General features: G+C 38.0%; 1 protein-coding gene across 2 annotated transcripts in view; it reads left to right on the top strand.

Moving 5' to 3' along the window:
* Window positions 1-16357, top strand: part of PAHX (phytanoyl-CoA dioxygenase (PhyH) family protein) — a 104164-nt gene extending 87807 nt beyond the window's left edge. For both annotated transcript variants that reach the window (XM_089371661.1, XM_089371660.1), the window contains 4 exons: window positions 15111-15258; window positions 15355-15499; window positions 15629-15715; window positions 15896-16357. In XM_089371661.1, coding sequence (XP_089227787.1) covers window positions 15111-15258; window positions 15355-15499; window positions 15629-15715; window positions 15896-15938 — 423 coding nt within the window. In that variant the 3' untranslated portion in view covers window positions 15939-16357. The remainder of the gene's footprint in view (window positions 1-15110; window positions 15259-15354; window positions 15500-15628; window positions 15716-15895) is intronic.
* Window positions 16358-18097: the final 1740 nt, after the last annotated feature.

The raw sequence follows: 18097 nt of genomic DNA, 5'->3' as shown, positions 1-18097 counted from the left end.
ATGTGCTCTAGCCATGAAAATTGGTGGAGAGGCTAAGGCACATAAGATCTCCAAGACCCATAAATGGTTTGGGGAAATTCCACCCAGTTAGAGAGATATTAAAATAATTAATATTTTTAATGGGGTTCCTAAGTCTAAACTTAGGAAAATTAAAATATTAATGGGTATTAATATAAAACTGGGTGAGAATGTTCTAAATGACATGGTTCAAGCCAAATCTAATCTTAGCCATTGAAGACTCAACAAGAAAAGTATAAGAGGAGGCTTGAGGGTCAGTTGGAGATACACCAAGTTGATCAGTCAGTTCAATTTTCTGGAGCGGGGCTTGCTGAGAAAATTCGAACAAGTGATCTATTGCAGCGAGGGGTAGTGAGTACATAGCAGAGAGGCAGGGATAGTGCTAGAGGGTTAGCGCAGTGACCGAAGAGGCTGACGCAGAGGCAGCTAGAGCTACGCGGAGGCTGATGGGCCTGCTGGGTGACGCAGAGGGCCGGAGAGCTGACGCAGAGAGCTAGGAGGCCGATGCAAAGGCTTCAAGAGCTGAGCTGAAGCTAGCAGGGCTGACGCAGGGCCAAGAGGAAGCGCCAAAAGGATTTTCGTGGGGCAGACTAGAGCTGAGAGGCTGAATATCTATCTCCGAGAAGAGGTATTACTGTTGTGTAACAATCTTTGTTGGGTGAGCCATTTATAGCCCCTTAGTTGTACTCAAGAATTTGCATAATAATAAAACCCTTAGAACTGCTACACCGGTTTTCCCACATTGGGTTTTTCCGGGGACGATTGTCCAAAAATAACTGTCCCTTGCGTGTTTATCTCAGTGTTTCAGTTGCTGATTTGTATATGAGTTAAGGCTGCATTTGTGTTTATTTCAGTATTTATATTTATAAATAACTTGTTAATGGAATAAACAAGTAGGAGAAATTAAACTAGATAATGCAGTAGGGATTTCTAACGTTTCAGACTTAGAAATTTCAACACTAAGATGATTTCTCTTCAACTTGATATCTGCTTGTGATGTATTTTTTAATTTTCTTGATTATTAGCTTCTTCTCTTATTATTATGTTGTTCTTAACATCAAACAACTACCAAAAACAAGAAGATCAACAATACACAAGAACATGGGATGTAGGCTGCAAGCCATCGCAAAAACCTCTCCACTTGAGAGGAAAACTCATAAATCTCTTCTCTTTTTATAGATTCTTCAAATGACAAATTCCAAGACCTTTAGACCAAGACCAATACCCTTCCAAGACCAAGTCTGACCTCCTTGATGATGTGCTTCCTTTGTCCAAGTCAAATCCAATCAAATCTCTTCTAGTTGCACAATTTCGACCCCCAACTACAAAATTTCGGCCTTCACCGCAGGTTTGAAATTTTCGACCCCTGCAATAGTTACCGCTTACACACGTGTCAGCAATTTTAGGGATTCCAAGGCTTCCTTTGACCTTCGCTTGGGTTCCTCCTTTTTTTAGGGTTTGTAGGTGACCTAATAGACCTTCCTTCGACTTTCTTTTTGCAATTTCCTCAACTTTGACCTTGCAATGTCAAAACCCTAGCCGTCTTTCACACGTGAGAGAGAAAGGGAGAAATAACCCAAACATTTGTCCTTTGTTCTTCTTGTTTCTTCGCTAGCCTTCTTTTGCTTCTCCTTCGCTTAGATGATGAAAATATGAGTGAGTGTACATAGGAGGTCGATTTCCCTCTTATATATAGGCTTCCAAGGAGGATGACATGCCCTAATGAGGCCGACTTGGTCTTGGAGGGTATTTTGACACTTTTAAATACAAAAATAATTCTTTTTACATGTTACAATGTGCCCGATGGGGTCTTCTTCATATGGTAATGACTCTTTTAACTTCTTGATCCTAAGACAAACCCTAGAAGCACTTAAAGGGTGTTTGACCTCTAAATAAAAGACCTTCAGCATGAAACCCATGCTACAAAAATACAATAATACATTTTTCTTTCCTTTTACAATATACAAGAATGAAAAGTACATTTCATATTTATGAAGAACGAACCTAGTTACACATTTCAACAATGGTATTTTTCAGGCAGAGGTTGGAGCCTATTATGATTCACTATGATAATCAGAGTTGTATATACAACTCTCTGAGAACCCAATGTTTCATGATCACTCGAAGCATATTGAGATCCTCTATCACCATCTTAGAGATAGTGTGAAACAAAGGATAGTGAAGCTATTGTACATTCCAACGGAGGAGTATACAACAAACATCTTGACCAAGGCATTGGCAAGAAGCAGTTTTGTTCATCACAGGGATAAGTTGGGAGTTGTACATAATCCATTCCTTGCTAAGAGGGAGTGTTGAAAAGGTGGCGAGAAATAGGTTCCTTGATTCGTGCCTTAATTCAAGGAGTCAAATTCGAGTTCCTTCTTGCTATGTCACAAGGTTCGTCGAAATTTAACCTTGAGGTTCAAATTTAGGCAAAACTTAATTTTTTTTTTAGGTTCGGCGAACTTCATCGAACCTCATAGTCATTAACCAAGTCCATAGATCAAAACTCATAACTTCATGTCACAACTCAAGCTTGTAATTTATCCTTGCAGTTTCCATGTCTGTAATAGCATTTTTGATGATTTCTTACTATTTTATCCTATAATTCATTATATATATATAGATGGACCCAATGGCGAACCTCATCCAAACCTCGTCAAAAAATTCGAACTCAAACTGAAGCTAATCATTGTTGAAACTGAAGTAAAACCCGAACCATGTGACATTGCCTTCTTGTGCATGCTCGAGTTCCTAAAATTTAGGAGATTCCCTAAAAATTAGGACGAGCTATGATGCAGTTAAATAATGTGCTCAAGTGGAAGGACGAGTTACTTGTCTTCTAGTGCAAGTTGATTGAGGAAAAGGACAAGTGGTTGAGTTTCAAGTCTTAGATTTGAGACAAGATGAGTTGCATGTGAGTTTTCACTTAGTTAACTCAATCAATCACAAAATCAACTTTCCTTAATTAGAAATTTGCTAAACTTAGCCATACGAATTGCATTAAAAGGAGGAACGAAGGCACAATTTGCATCATAATTTGTTTGAGCTTGTGAGAGAAAGGTGCCAAGAGACCTTGTGCGAATTATTGGAGAGAAAGGTAATTTCCCAAGGAAGTGCACATAGAAATAGGAGGTTCCTTATTAAATAGGAGGTGAATTTGCACGAGGAATTCAGGCTTCTAGTGCGCACAGACTTAGGAGGAGAGGATCAACATTCTTGCAGATTGTTTCAAGCCTAGTCTAAGGCTGAGAGATCATTGTATTCTCTATTGAAGCAAGTGTATTTGTAAGAGATCTATTGCTCAAATTTCTTCAATAAAATTCTCAAGCAACAGAGGGTTTTCCCAATTGGGTTCGCTAGAAAAATTGTGTTCTATTGTGTGAATTATGCATTTATTTCTGTTCTATTCCGCTGCAATTTGAGTAGATAAATTCTTTGTTTATATGAAAGAAAGTGATTTTAACATTGTTCATACTAGTATATCAGAATTTCGTGGAATTTCTACGCACTTAAGAAAGTGATGTTATAAAGTGCTTTTTATAATTAATGACTATAAAGTGAAGTGACTTTATATTATAAAGTTGGGTAACTTAAGTGATTTAAATGATCTCACCAAGGGGTTAAGTCGCGTCTGTTGATGTCCTGGACCAAGATCTCATCTTGACCATTGAAAATATTAGGGTTAGTTATAAATGTTTTAATGAGACATAAAAGGAGATTTTGGAGAGTGAAGAGGCACATTTTAAGAGAGAGATTTTGGAGAGTTAAAGGAGAAGAGGAGCAACAAGAGGGAGGGTGAATTTCCTAAGGAAAGAAAGGGGCACACATTCCAAGGAGAGGGCAACATTAATGGCAGACAATACAATGAGTTTTCCACAGGTTGTGCAATAGTTTTAAAGGTCGTACAATACTATATAATAATTTTGGGTACGTTTTTTGAGGTGCTAGAACAAGGTATAGGGTTGTACAGGCCATACACAGTGCTAGGAACAAAAATCAATGTTGGGCACAAAAATGAGGAAAGTACAATGCATTTATTGCTGGTTTTAATTGCTATTGTAAACTTAAAATTTTGCTCGTGAGCTTATTAATAAAATTTCTCTCTTGATTGGTTTTCCCTTTCGGGGTTCTTCCAAGGGCTTTGTCCAAAAGAATGTTAAAGCTAAGAGGATTCTTCTTGATTCCATTAAAGACCATGCCATTTCTCATGTTACAGTTAAGGCTAATGCTTTTGATATGTGGGGAGTTGGAAATACTGAGGGGGGGGTGTGAATCAATATTTCTTTTCAATTATTATTTTTATTAGTTAAAACATTTATAATTGGAACACATAAATAGATAACAGGAATAGATGCTTTTATTAATGTGATCTTTGCAATAAATCAAGTACAATATCTATATATATATATATATATATATGATTTCAATCAGTTGCCAAGCACAAACTTGGACTCTTTGTGAGGCTCCAACCTCAAGAGCACCAACTCTGTCTTGTCAAGGCACCAAGCTTGAATTTAGGAGCACCAACTCCTAGGACACCAATCTTTTCAGTTCTGAGGCACCAACCTCAAGGGCTCCAACCATCTACTGTAAACTGTCTGGATCTATTTGGTTGTAATTCTCTGCTCCCAACCTTGCTAGGCCTATGACTTACTTCTATCCTCTTGTTCCTTCCATTTCTGCTAGAGCTTCAACGTCCTTTATTTCTTACAGTTTGCCAGTCGACCTTAAACTTTCCTTGTTCTCTGTTTTATATTCCTGATACCCCTGACCTTTGGCTTCCTTTCTCCGCTGGCTTTTCGGCTACCTCAATGCTCGCTTGATCTTTCAGTTTCCTCTGCGCTCACTCTTCGGCTTCCTCTATCTCTTCAAATCCATCAATACACACAGGACACGTTAATGTGGAAGAGGGGCCGAATTACAATAGTGTTGCATATTAAAAAATATCAGAGAGGCCCTTTTTAATATTCATACAATATACATTAATTGTTCACGGAAACTATATAAGAGAGATTATAGTCATATAGAGGTCCCACATGCCACGTCACAATCTCAATCGCAATCACAAGTTCTGGAGGTCTTTTATAAGTCGTGCCTAAAACATAGCCGATGGCCGATTCCCCTTCTGGATGCGATATCATATTAACTCTACAACTTTATCGCAATCAGCGGATTTGCACATAACATAGCCAATTCCCCGATACCCGGACGCGATATTGTTATAATCTGTTTTTAATAACTCCGTCGAGTCCATATATATATATATATATATATATATCGCAATTGACGCTTTCAATGTGGCAAGGCTTTACAAGAGGCTTGCGATATGCGATGGATGCGATAATATATTAAATCATATTGCAATGGTCCAGTCGGGTCCATAATATATATCGCAATCGGCAGTCTGGCAATGTCAATTCTTTTGAACATTGTGATTCAACGGATGCAATATTTCAATAGGTCGTATTATAATGTTGCAACAGGTCTGTGTATTATCGCATATATATATATATCGCAATCGCATATTTAATGTGCCATCCCTTTATAACTTATGATATGATATTAAGCGGTATTCCTTAGCGATCCTCCACCGTTGATCTGCTCACGATCTGATGGTCAACACTTAACCCGATCAACCCAAAACCGTCCGTTGATCCTTCGTCGTCGATCAACCCGCGCTGGATCCAACGGCCTGCATGAATTTCGGGTGAGCAATTTGCAAGGGAAATAACCACCCGAAAAAGTGGTTTTCTCTCTCCAACCTCGTGCTACGTGTTGCTCGGTTAATGGAATCAGATGCTCTCCTCTAAATACCACTTACCACCTAGCGTCTGCCCGAAAACCACTGCCACTATTACAAACTCGCCTTTTGGAATATAACCACGTGCATTCACTCTTCATCCATCTTCCTAATTTCTGTCGATATTATATACTCCTCAGCTCTTTTGGCTCCTCTGTTAACTTCTTTGGCATATATTACATGCGATACTACCAATATGGCTCCTCCTCAATCTCCCGCTCTTACACTTACTTGGCTTTCCTGTGGCTTCCGATACTGCTCCAATACCTCTTCTCTGCTTTGATAGCTCTGCTATGATAGCTCCTATGACTTACGATATTCTCTCCAATGGCTTGACTGTCTTGGCTTTCCTTTGGTTTCTCCTCATGGCTTCTTGCTCCTGTTTCTTCACGAATCTACTCTACTTCTCCTTGGCCTCACATCATTGTTTACTCATCCAGAATATTGCCATATTGACATCAATGACAATCTAGGTCAACATGGGGGCCTTCACTGAGTTATACCAAAATTCCAATGAAAACATCAAGATGGTATTACGGGAAAAACTAAGAAGTGCCAAGATGTCTGAAACTGACATAGTTGCATCATACCTCACGAAGAGCACACATATTAGAGATGAGTTGACAACAATGGGGGAAACCATTGAGAGTTCATAGTTGGTGAGATTAGCCTTGAGTGGTTTTCCTAAGAAATGAGATGTCTTTGTTGATGGGATTGTTGCATGGGAAAATCTTCCCAGTTGTGAAAGATTGTGGGATGATTTCATACAAGAAGAGACAAGGAAAGGTTCCAAAAATGTAGGCCAACATGATGGAGATGATGAGGAGAATGTTGCTTTTATTGTATTGGGAAAGTGTAAGGTGAAGGGAAGTAGGGGATTTGCTTCTGAGAAGAACATGAGAAAAGTGAAATGCTTTGCATGTCACAAGATTGGTCACTATGCAAGCCAGTGTCTATACAAGAAGAAGAAGAAAGAGACTCGTGCAGCAGTAGCAATGTCAATTAAGATTGATGACTTTGCTATGAGATTTAAGAGTCTTCTCTTTTCACCTGTATTTCAAACAATGGTCCTGCGGTGTATGAGGACAATGGGTTATTGCTAGTGGACAATGGAGCATCCAATCACATGACGGGATGAGGTTAATGTTCTGCAGTGTTTCAGAGACAGACTCAAATTGCAATGTGACTTGTGGGACTAGTACCATGCATGCGGTAAAGGGGGTTGGATGTGTGAGATTCCAGCTAGAGTCGAGAGTTGTCTGGAGGTGGTGGGGATGTCATTTGTTCCAAGGCTGATCATAAACTTGCTCTCAGTATCAACTTTGGAGGATATTGGATATAGATTTTTGTTCAAGGATGGATAGGTGCTTCTATGTTCAGAGGGAATGGCCTTGGATGCAACAGTGGTGCTTAGCATTAGACAAGGGCAATCATATAAGTTGCTAGGATAGCCTATGGATGGATCCAAGGGGATCTTGGATTCAGTGTTAGCTTCAGGGACAGGTGGTAGTGAGGCTTCTTCCAGTACTGTCAAAGTATTCAATTGGTATGAGATGACATTGACATGTGCTCAAGAGTGTGAGGAGACTCATTGGAGCATGGGTTTACAGAACAAGTCTTCAACACAAATTCTAGGGCAAGTAGCAGGGATGCTTTTTGATTCCGAGGGAGCATCTACAATAGCAGCGGATGGTTTGTTGGGTTTGTAAACAACTCCAAATGGAGGTTCTAGAAGTACCTTCCTCGCTAAGAGGGAGTGCTATATTTTTGGGGTAGCTTGGACAAGTACTTTTGCATTGGCAGTGCCTAGCATGTGGAAGTGTCCAAGTGACACTCTCTAGATGGTGACTTTATAAAATGATTTTATAAAGTGTTTTTTATATTAATGACTTTATAAAGTGATTTTAGAAAGTGCTTTTTATAATAATGATTATAAAGTGAAAGTAACTTTATATTATAAAGTTGGGTCACTTAAGTGATTTAAGTGATCTCAACGAGAGATTAAATCATGTCTCTTGATCTCGTGACCAAGATCTAATCTTGACCATTGAAGATCTTAGGGTTAGTTATAACTATTTTAATGAAGACATAAAAGGAGATTTTGGAGAGTGAAGAGGCACATTTTGAGATAAAGAGATTTTGGAGAGTTGAAGGAGAAGAGTGGCAGTGAGAAAGAGGGCACATTTCCCAAGGCAAGAAAGGGGCACACATTTCAAGGAGAGGACAACATTAATGGCGGATTGTACAATGATTTTTCGACAGGCAGTGCAGCGGCTTTGAATGCTGTACATTACCATATAACAATTCTTGGTATGTTTTTCAAGGTGCTGGAACAACAAGGTATAGGGCCATACATAGTGCTGGGCATGAAAGTCAATGCTGGGCACGAAAAATGAGGAAAATACTGTGCATTTATTGCTAGTTTTAATTGCTGCTGTAAACCTATAATTTTTCCTGTGAGCTCATTAATAAAATTTATCTTTCTTGATTGGTTTTCCCTTTAGGGTTTTTCCAGGGGCTTTGCCCAAAATCTCATGTGTCAAATATACATGAGAAATGTGTGTCTATTGTTCATTTCCGCTGTGCATTTTCAGATTTGTTAGCTTAATGTATTTCTGCTCATTAATTTCAGATTTTAACGCTAGTTAGTTTAGTTGCATTAATTTGTGTTAAGTAAGTTATTGAGGGTTGAAATCAAGATTTGGGTTAAGTAGAAAATTCAACACAGCTAATTAGTCGAGTAAAGTTATTTTTACACTGTTACCATATGTGGTGTGTGTGTGCGCACATTGAACAAGGCCCAAAATTTATATAATAACTGCTGAGAACAAGGCGTTAGCAGAAAGTAATAAAATTTTAAAAGAACTAGTGGCATTGCTACAGGAAGCTCTCCTGATAGGGAAGATAGAATGACAACGCATGAAGGCGGATGTGCAAAACATAAAGAAATCCGTAGTGGAAAGTACAGAGGTGGTGAATGTGAAATCATCCCAGGATAAAGGGGAAATGATTGTCCAAATAAACAACCACGAAGAGAACGCAAGAGAAGAAATGAAAGGAGATTCTACCAAAGTTTCCAAAACTTGGGCCCAAGTTATTATCAATTCTGCTAATAAGGAAGGAGAAACAAATATTCAGGTTGACAACATGCAAGATAGTGAAGGCAAGGAAAGACAAAATAGGGCAGCAAACATAATTATTAAAGGGGTGAAAGACTATGAGAAAAACGAATGTACTCTTGACCTTGCAAGAGACTTCTTGAAAGACAAGTTGCTATGGCAAGGACAAATATGCCAAGCATGGAGGGTGGGAGCCAGGCCCATAAAAGTCATTATGCTTAGCTTGCGTGATAAATATATTATTCTAAGCAAGAAACATCTCTTGAAGGGTTCTCGTTTTTTACTAGAAGAAGATTTAACTGTAAAACAATAGGAGGAAAGAAGGGAGGAAATTTTAAAGGTTAGGGCAGCAAGAGATGAAGAAAAGAGAGCATGGATTTCTAAAGGCAAAGCTGTAATAGCGCAATTTGGATCTCGTTCCAGAACAGAGCAGCAAGATGGTAATAAAGAAGAGGCAACAAACTCTTCAATAGAAAATCAGAAAGCAAGGTCGGTATGGGAAAACAGTGACAAAGACTCAAATGTGAGTTTTGCATATCAAAATAAATAGCAATCAAGTCATACCCAGGTTTCCTTAAGATTAGTTTGTTGGAAATGTAGAGATTACCCATGGAGACGAGGACCTAGGTTAGGGCCTATTGCGGAAAATAGAGACATAGTTTGCCTCATAGAAACACATAAGCATGAAGGGTGTAAGGCACCTTTGTTTGAAGGATATTGGAAGATGGCAGTGTGGAACAAGGCAGTAGGGAATGGCAAAGGGCACGGGGGTATCATGGTTTTAGTAAGGGAGAAAGAAGGTCGTCTCATTCAGTTAGAAAAAAAATACTCAAATAAGCAATTCATTTGGTTTAAAATATCAAAAAATGGAAACCACATCAGAATTGCAGCATGCTATTTTGCGCCACAGGTTTCAAAAATCTACAAAGGTAGAGGGCTTGACCACAAAGATCCATATGCAGCTTTAAAAGCGGATATTGCAACATATTCACAGCTAGGTGAAGTCCTTATAGTGGGTGATTTCAATGCTAGGACTGCAAGTGAGCAAACTAACATTCTTTGTTGTAAAGATAATTGTGACCCTATTTGGCTTACAGAAGAAAGTAATCATCAGTGGGAAAGAATTTCAGAGGACAAGGGCTGCAATCTCTTTGGTGAACAATTGCTTGCTCTATGTGGGGCCTTTGATTTAGTCATTTGTAATGGCTTGAATAGATGGGCAAAGTCCGGTAATTTCACTTGCAATACTTACAATGGAGCAAGTGTGGTAGATTATGTAATTTGCTCACATGGCTTGTGTGAGAAAATGGAATAAGTTTTGGTTGGAGATCAGTTGTGGGATTTGAAATCAGATCACAAGCCAATTTATTTATGTTTCTCTTGGATTGGAAAGAAACAATTAGAGTAAAAAAGTCAGCATGTCCAACAAAATCTCCCATAGGGCAAAATTCTTTTGACCCCAGAAAATTGTAATACCTTCAAAATGACGCTAGAGAGGCTCTTTGAGAAGGATAAAATTACAATTCACAACCTTCATAGTCATGAATTAACACATTTAATTCAATGCGTACTTGCAAAGTGCAAAAGAACAAAAATTAAGAAGTCTGAAACAAATTGCTTTCCGGGTAGTGCTTGGTTTGACGAGGAATGCAAAAAGGCAAGGAGAATGTGGAAAGAGTCAAACAAGGATAAATCATAATATAAAGTTCAAATCTTACAAGCAGTTTTTAAGCAATACAAACACTGATTTCATGGTTTTAAGGAGGGAAGAACTAATCTTCCTTGGGAAAAATAATCCCAAATTATTTTGGAAGGAGCTCCAACCGAAAAAGATAGAAATTGGAAATAATACTACAGCTTCTAAATGGTTTGAGCATGCGAGACAGGTTCCCAAGGTTGACCCTCCCCCCTTGGTCAACACTGATATTGAACTCTTCACGGTACAAGAGGTAGAGATGGGTATCAAGAAGTTGGGTGTTGGAAAAGCAAAAGACTTAGTTGAACTCCAAGTAGAGTATCTAAAGTGGGGTTCAAAGATTCTTGCACCTCACATTACAAAAATCTTCAACAACATCATACAACAAGGGCTCCCTACAGATTGGACAACTAGTCTGGCAATACTTCTTTTCAAGAGAGGTGACATCAATAATCCCTCCAATTATAGGACCATCATGATAAACCCTTTGTTTGCAAAGCTATTTGGAAGCATGTTAGAAAACAAAATTAGCAAGTAGGCAGAAGAAAGAGATAAGCGTGCTAAAGGGCAAGTATGTTTTAGACCATAGTTGATCATTACATAACTTTAAGGCATATCATTGAAAAAGTTTGGGAGAAAAAGGAAGAAGTCTTTTGTTGCTTTGTTGATTTCAGAAAAGCATTTGACTCGGTTCCTAGGGATAAACTTTGGCAGAGGATGGAGGAACTTGGGGTTCCTAAGCATTTGAGAGCAGCTGTGCATAGGCTGTATGAAGAGGTGAAAGTCAAAATTAGAACTTTAGCAGGCGTTTCTGAAAGTTTTAGAAGCGATATCGGGGTCAAGTAAGGTTGCCCACTGTCTCCTACCCTTTTTGGTTTATATATAGACAAGCTTGAGGAGTGGTTAAATTCGCAAGGGGGTGATGGTATCTATTTGTGCAAGTTTGTTATAAGGTTTCTTTTGTATGCAGATGACCTTATTCTAATTGCTAAATCGGCTCTTGGTTTGCAAGAGCACTTACTATCCCTTGAGCATTTTTGTAGAAGTGTGGGGATGCAAGTCAATATCAGCAAAACAAAAGTAGTGGTCTTCTCTAAGAAAAGAAAACATAACCAACATAAGTTCTACTTTGAAGACAACATTCTGGAAGAAGTTGCGGATTACAAGTACCTCGGAATTGATTTCAACAAAAATCTAAGCTGGAATGGTTGTAGAAAGAAAAGAACTTTGGGGGGTTGGAAAGCATTTTATGCTTTTCAAAATAGGTGTAGAGAGGTAGAGTTATGGCACTGGAAGACCACTCAAACTCTTTTTGGGCTTCTAGTGATTTTGGTGATTCTCTATGGTTGTGAACTGTGGGCTAGCAGTACCTCCGACATGCAGTGGAGACAAATTGAGAAAATTCAGAAGCGTTTGATTACAAACAAATTTAAGATTAAAAGTGCAGTTCCTTATGATATCTTGTTAAGTGAAACAGGGATTGCTCCTATTGAAGCAATTGCTATGGTGCGAGTCATAAGGTATTTAAAAATAATCGAGCAAATGGAAGAGGGTAGATGGCCTAAGGTTGTCTTTAATGATAGATTGTGCAAGAGCAAAAAAACTTGGATGCAGCAAAATAACAAATGGTTTAGTAAATGGGGTATTTGTTTGAACGCGTGTCCCATAAACAACAAAGAGATAAAAGCTTTTGTTATGGAAAAGTTCCACAAATGTACATGGGATAAGAAGCTAGGAAGAAAGAAAAATTACTATATTGAAGTGTTTAATCCCACTCATAATCATCAACCAAAAGCATACATAGAGGCCAATATCTCTTGGAGAGCCAAAATTATTATTGCTCAGTTAAGGACTAATTCTCATCAACTCCGTTGTGAAACAGGGCCTTGGAAAAGCCCAAAGGAAGTGTGGGAGGAAAGGGTATGCATTTTTTTGTTCTTCCAGAAAAGTGGAAACAGAAAAACATTTCATTTTAGAATGTGAGGCCTTCAAAGACAACAGGAAAATTTATGTAGATATGCTGGCAGCTAGCTCTTGGGATAATCTATTTAGCGAGGGGTTTGTCGAGAAGCTGGAAGCATTTATTGTGAAGCTTCACAGAAAAGGGCCGAATACATCAAGCGGACGAAGAAGCAATCTGTCCCATAGGCTATCTTTAGCCTCGTGGACGTTAAAATAATTTCTTTCTTTCTTTCTATAACGGGCCGCCGGGCATCGGATTGTAGTGCTATTTTAAAAGCTAAGTTCTAAAAGCTAAGATCTGACTGGTATCATGCGACAATGTACATGTGGCAGTGATGAGGTGGCAAAAGGAACATGTGGTGGCTTGTGGTTGGTCCACTGTGGATTGATGTGGCAGACCTAGAGGTGTCAGGTTTCGTGCTAGGGGACGGTTTAGTAAGGCTTGACTGTGTTAAAACATTTTCGTGTCCGGACTCCGGAGGCTTCAAAGATTAATGGGTGAAGTGAAAACCCTTACTATCGGACGTCCTGGGGTTCTGCAAAGCTATCTAGGCATTTGACATCCGAGGATGTACACAACATTGTCACCAACAAATGTCAGATCTTGATACAATAAAAGGAAGTCTGGTCAAAGTTCCATGGTTGTGGTTCTGTGTAGAAGAAACTGAACTACATCCAGCCTTTGGCTCATCCAGACCTCAAACTAGTGTGCGGCTTAAGAAAGACCTGAATTCCCGGATATCTGGATCAAAGCTTTAAGGCTGTGGTCCCAACAGTTGGTCTTGAAAGAAGAAAAAGGCCCAAAACTGAGGGCTCGGTGAAATAAAGTGTTGTATGAGTTGCGCTGGGTCACATCACCTAGTTCTATGGGCAAATTGGAATTCACAACAGGGGCCAAAGAATCTTGAACTTAAAGGCTCATCTAGCTATCCAGGCTTCAGAGTGTGGAGTGAGCTAGTGTGTTAAAGCTCTAAGTGGACCCAGATCTAGATTTACGAAACACTTGTTTGAATTGGTCCTATCATATGGTTTCATGTAACTAAAGTTAAGCCCTCGAAGAGCCAAGTAGCCATTGAAATAAGTCTTATCTGGGACATAGGGGCTGGGTATCAAGTCATGTAACAAAATAATAATCCAGGCTTTTTGGACTATGTTCAATGTCATGTAGGCCCTGCCAGGATTTCATTGTGCTAATGTAGTATAAATAAGATAGAGAAATTTGAAAGTAGAGCAAGAGATTGTACTGTGTTTTTGTGGAGACAATTGTGGTTTTGGTACGTGAAGAGCAAGAAAGACTGAAAAGTCGAATGAAGTTCTGTGTCACCAAACAGGAGAAGAAGTCTAAGAATGAAATGTATGGAATATGTGTGATCAAGATCTGAGAATGAAGTCTAAACAGATAAGTTGATACTGTATGCAGGTACAGAGCAGAGAATGGTGTGCAAAATAGAAGAGCATTATATAAGGTCTTGGATAAAACAGAGCTGAAGATACAAAGCAAGGAGTGATATGCAGAAGTAGAAGAGACTTTGAGGAAAGACAATTTTAACTAGAAATCAATCAACCTGTATAATTGGAAAAGCCTATAGATCTAAGTTTGAAAATGTATGAAAAAGGAATCTGATATGCAGCTCTGGTTGGTGCCAAAAAACTTATTTAAGGGGGGATTGGTGTCTCCTTCTGGTTGGTGCCATTAAACTTATTTAAGGGGGGACTGGTGTCTTCTTGTGGTTGGTGCCAGTAAATCATTGTAATGGTAGGTTGAGGCCTACAAGAACATTCATATAAATAAGTTTTCTGGTTTTTTACCGTAAGAGTTTCCATGTATATCTGGGGTTCCCCATCAACATAATCATATTTCCAACATTTTGAATCCAATTGCATAATAATTTATTTGCAGAGTAGTTGATATTGTGAGGCAGTGGATTCTGCATTAGCTATCTTGCTATGAAGAAAGTTAGCTAAAATGTTTCATATTCTTATTTGATGGAAATCAGTAGCTAAGTGAGGAAAAATTACGCTCAACTTTGTTTAATTTACATCATTATTTTCTTGGAACTTGTAGAGAAGGATGGTTCCAAAGTCAATGGGCTATGACCCACACCTAAATTATAAATTATTATCCAAAAAACAAATCTCATTTTCCTCACATGTTGCAGACGTTTGATGATCTAGAGACTTAAGAAACCCAAGATAACTTTGTTTCTGTCCCTGTCCTCGTGTTTTCCTTTGATGATCCTGTCTATGATTCATGCATAATACATATATGTTTGTATGATTGGGGTCATGTGTTGTAATTTTTGACTATCGCGAACACCTATACATCTTCAAGAAAATTGTGTCATTTTGCAGTTTTGATTTTTTTTTTTTTTTTTTCCTACCATTTGTATTATGGAAGTCTAAAATGTCAATTTTTCTATTTGGAATTTGCCTGACATAAATTTTATAATACATAACAAAGGTTCTTGATGCTCTTTCATAATTCTGATTGTCTGCATGCATGATTGTGCAGCAACCAGGAATAGGCGGGGAGGTCGTACCACACCAAGATAATTGTTTTCTATACACAGACCCACCTTCATGCACGGCCTTGTGGTTGGCATTAGAAGATGCTACCATTGAGAATGGCTGCCTTTGGGCTCTTCCAAAATCTCAGAAGGGTAACAGAAACGCTTTTGTTTCTTTAATGGCAGTTTTAAGTCTCATTATAATTTGTAGATCTTATTCTAAGGTTGAATGGGTTGTATTATTTTCAGGTGGGCTTGCGAGAAGGTTTATAAGGGATGGTGATGGAGTCCATTTCGATAATCCGTCTCCTTCATACAGTTATGAAGATTTTGTGCCTCTTGAAGTAAAGGCAGGAACTTTAGTGCTGATTCATGGTGACCTTGTGCACCAGAGGTAAGTTGGGTGACCACTTGTCCCACACTACTACATCCATTCTATAGCCATCACATTTCATAGAGAAAATGCGAAACAAACAATCTTCTAATTAATGTGTTGTTCCCTTTCGTATATCCATTGATTCAGTTTTGTGAACGAGTCATCCAAATCAAGGCACGCCTATAGCATTCATGTTATTGATACTGATAGGTGCACTTGGTCAAAAGACAACTGGTATGTATTGTATAATTGAATTTGAAATCTCTATACTGACGTTAATATCATTTGCGTGTGCAATGGAATTATAAGCATGTGAGATAACATTTCCGAGATGCTTGTTTCAATCAAAGTAAGACTTAGAGCAAAGTGCACATTTTCAAGTGGCGAGTCCTAATTCAAGCTACAATTCTGCAGGCTACAAAGGAAGGTCGCTCCAACACCTATCTATGTTTCTTAAACAATAAGACTCATCTGATTGATAAAGTGGACGTGAGTCGTCCTTGTCATCGTCAGATCCTTTACCTATATATTTCTAATGCCTATATATTGATTTTATTTTAGTCGGGTGATGGGGAGATTATGAACAGGGGACAAATAATGAAAATACCTTGTGTCCTTTGTTCATTCTACTTTAGTAAACGCCCTGCTTCCTAACAACCTTGATTTTTTTTTTTTCCAATAATGTATAATTGTATGTAAAGGAATTTTTTAATGTAATTGGTTGAATTTTCTGATTTCGAACTTCAATATGCTGTATAAATATTGGCCAATCCAAATCACTGTCAATGGGGCCTGGTCTAAGACACTGTTCTGTTTTAATTTTTGAAATCCGATACCTAACAAACCTAATAAGATTGTGTTATCAAATGAGAAACATTACCAGTCTCCATGCCAACTTTACTTGGGATCAGAGGTCACAAGATGACTGAACAGTAAGTATATTCCAGCGTTGAGGTAGTTTTTAAAATAGTTAAATGCATTGAACAATTTCCATCATAACCAGATAGGTGTATAGAATTCTGTTTATTTTCAATTATCAAAAGAAGTTGAGGATTCTTCCATTATTGACTCCTTTCCATCTTCCGTTCTCATCTCATGAAATGCATTAAGCATGGCACCATTTCTATAGTATGCTTATTTCTATCAATGTCAAAACTCCATAGAAAACCTATCATGAAACTATACTTTTCTTTTCAACTATAAATTGTGTGTATTTCTTTAACGACTCAAAAATATAAATTTTTTAATTTCAGTGTCGGAGTTTTCATTCTCTCCCTTTCTTTGTTGAGTACTTGACCACAGCAACAAGCCATGAAGCCATGTATGAAATTTGAATATGTCTTAGCTAAATCCCTGCTCTTTCTTATCCTCCATATCTTTCTGTCCATCAATGCAAGTAGCAACATTACTCCGTGCATGCCAATGTAGATGCACATAGAAGAAGCTCAGGCAAAGCACATTGTCTAGAAAGAAATGGACACGTAATACAAAATACATGGATCGGACGTTACAAGATGACTGAACAATAAATACAATCTAGCATTGAGGTAGTTTTTAAAATACTAAATGCTTTGAAAGAGGTCCATCATAACCACATAGCTATATAAAATTCTGTTTATTTTCAACCATCAAATGAAGTTGAGGATTCGTCGATGACCTCATTCCATCTTTCGGTAACTTTTCCATCTTCGGTTCTCATTTCATCAAAGACATTAAGAATGACATATTTCTCTAGTATGTAAATGTCAAAACTCCATAGAAAGTCTACTATGAGACTATGCTTTTCTTTTCGACTATAAATGTGGTATCTCTTCGACCACTCAAAATTATGATGTTTTACAATTTGAAGGTCATGGTTTTCATTCTTTACTTAATTGTTTTTTTTTTGGAGTATTTATGCTAGTTGATCACTATAACAAACGATGTATGAAATGTGATTATGTCATATCTAAATCCTCAATGCTTTCGTGAGCTCCATATTTGGTTACAAATGACAAATAATTCATTCATCCAAAATATTTTGTTTCCATCAATGCTAGTAGCAACATCACCCCCATTACATGCTAATGTAGATGAACATGCACACAAAGATGATTAGGCAAAGCACTTTGTCTACGGATAAATGGACACACTATACAAAATACAAAGAAAATGAGAAAAACATGGGTAAAGAATACACATGGGTAAAGAATACCCGACTTCCATTTTCATGACTTGTTTCGTTATTTATGTGCCCCTATTATCATCAAGAAAATATAATATTAATGAATTAGAATATACCTATATGTCTGTCATGATAATGCCATGAATTAGGCATAATTTTCTATTTTGAAGGTGGAAAAGACTTTTATAATTCAGTTGTCAGTTTACAATGAGGACAACCATAACTTGTTGCTATTTGCAAATGTTGTTGACTCATAACTATTATTCAAGGAAAAGCACATCCATTGGAATTGTTGAGAAATATAGGGCAACTAGATTAGGCGATTTCTCTTACTCTGATAACTATTATTCAAGGAAAAGCACATCCCTTGGAATTGTTGCGAAATCTAGGGCAACTAGATTAGGTTCTTACTTTGATAACTATTATTCAAGGAAAAGCACATCCCTTGGAAT

This window comes from Pinus tabuliformis, chromosome 8 (genome assembly GCF_031772625.1).
Source record: "Pinus tabuliformis cultivar Carrire ecotype Pingquan chromosome 8, CPIR1, whole genome shotgun sequence".
Taxonomy (NCBI): domain Eukaryota; kingdom Viridiplantae; phylum Streptophyta; class Pinopsida; order Pinales; family Pinaceae; genus Pinus; species Pinus tabuliformis.
This window is presented reverse-complemented; position numbering and strand designations above follow the sequence as displayed.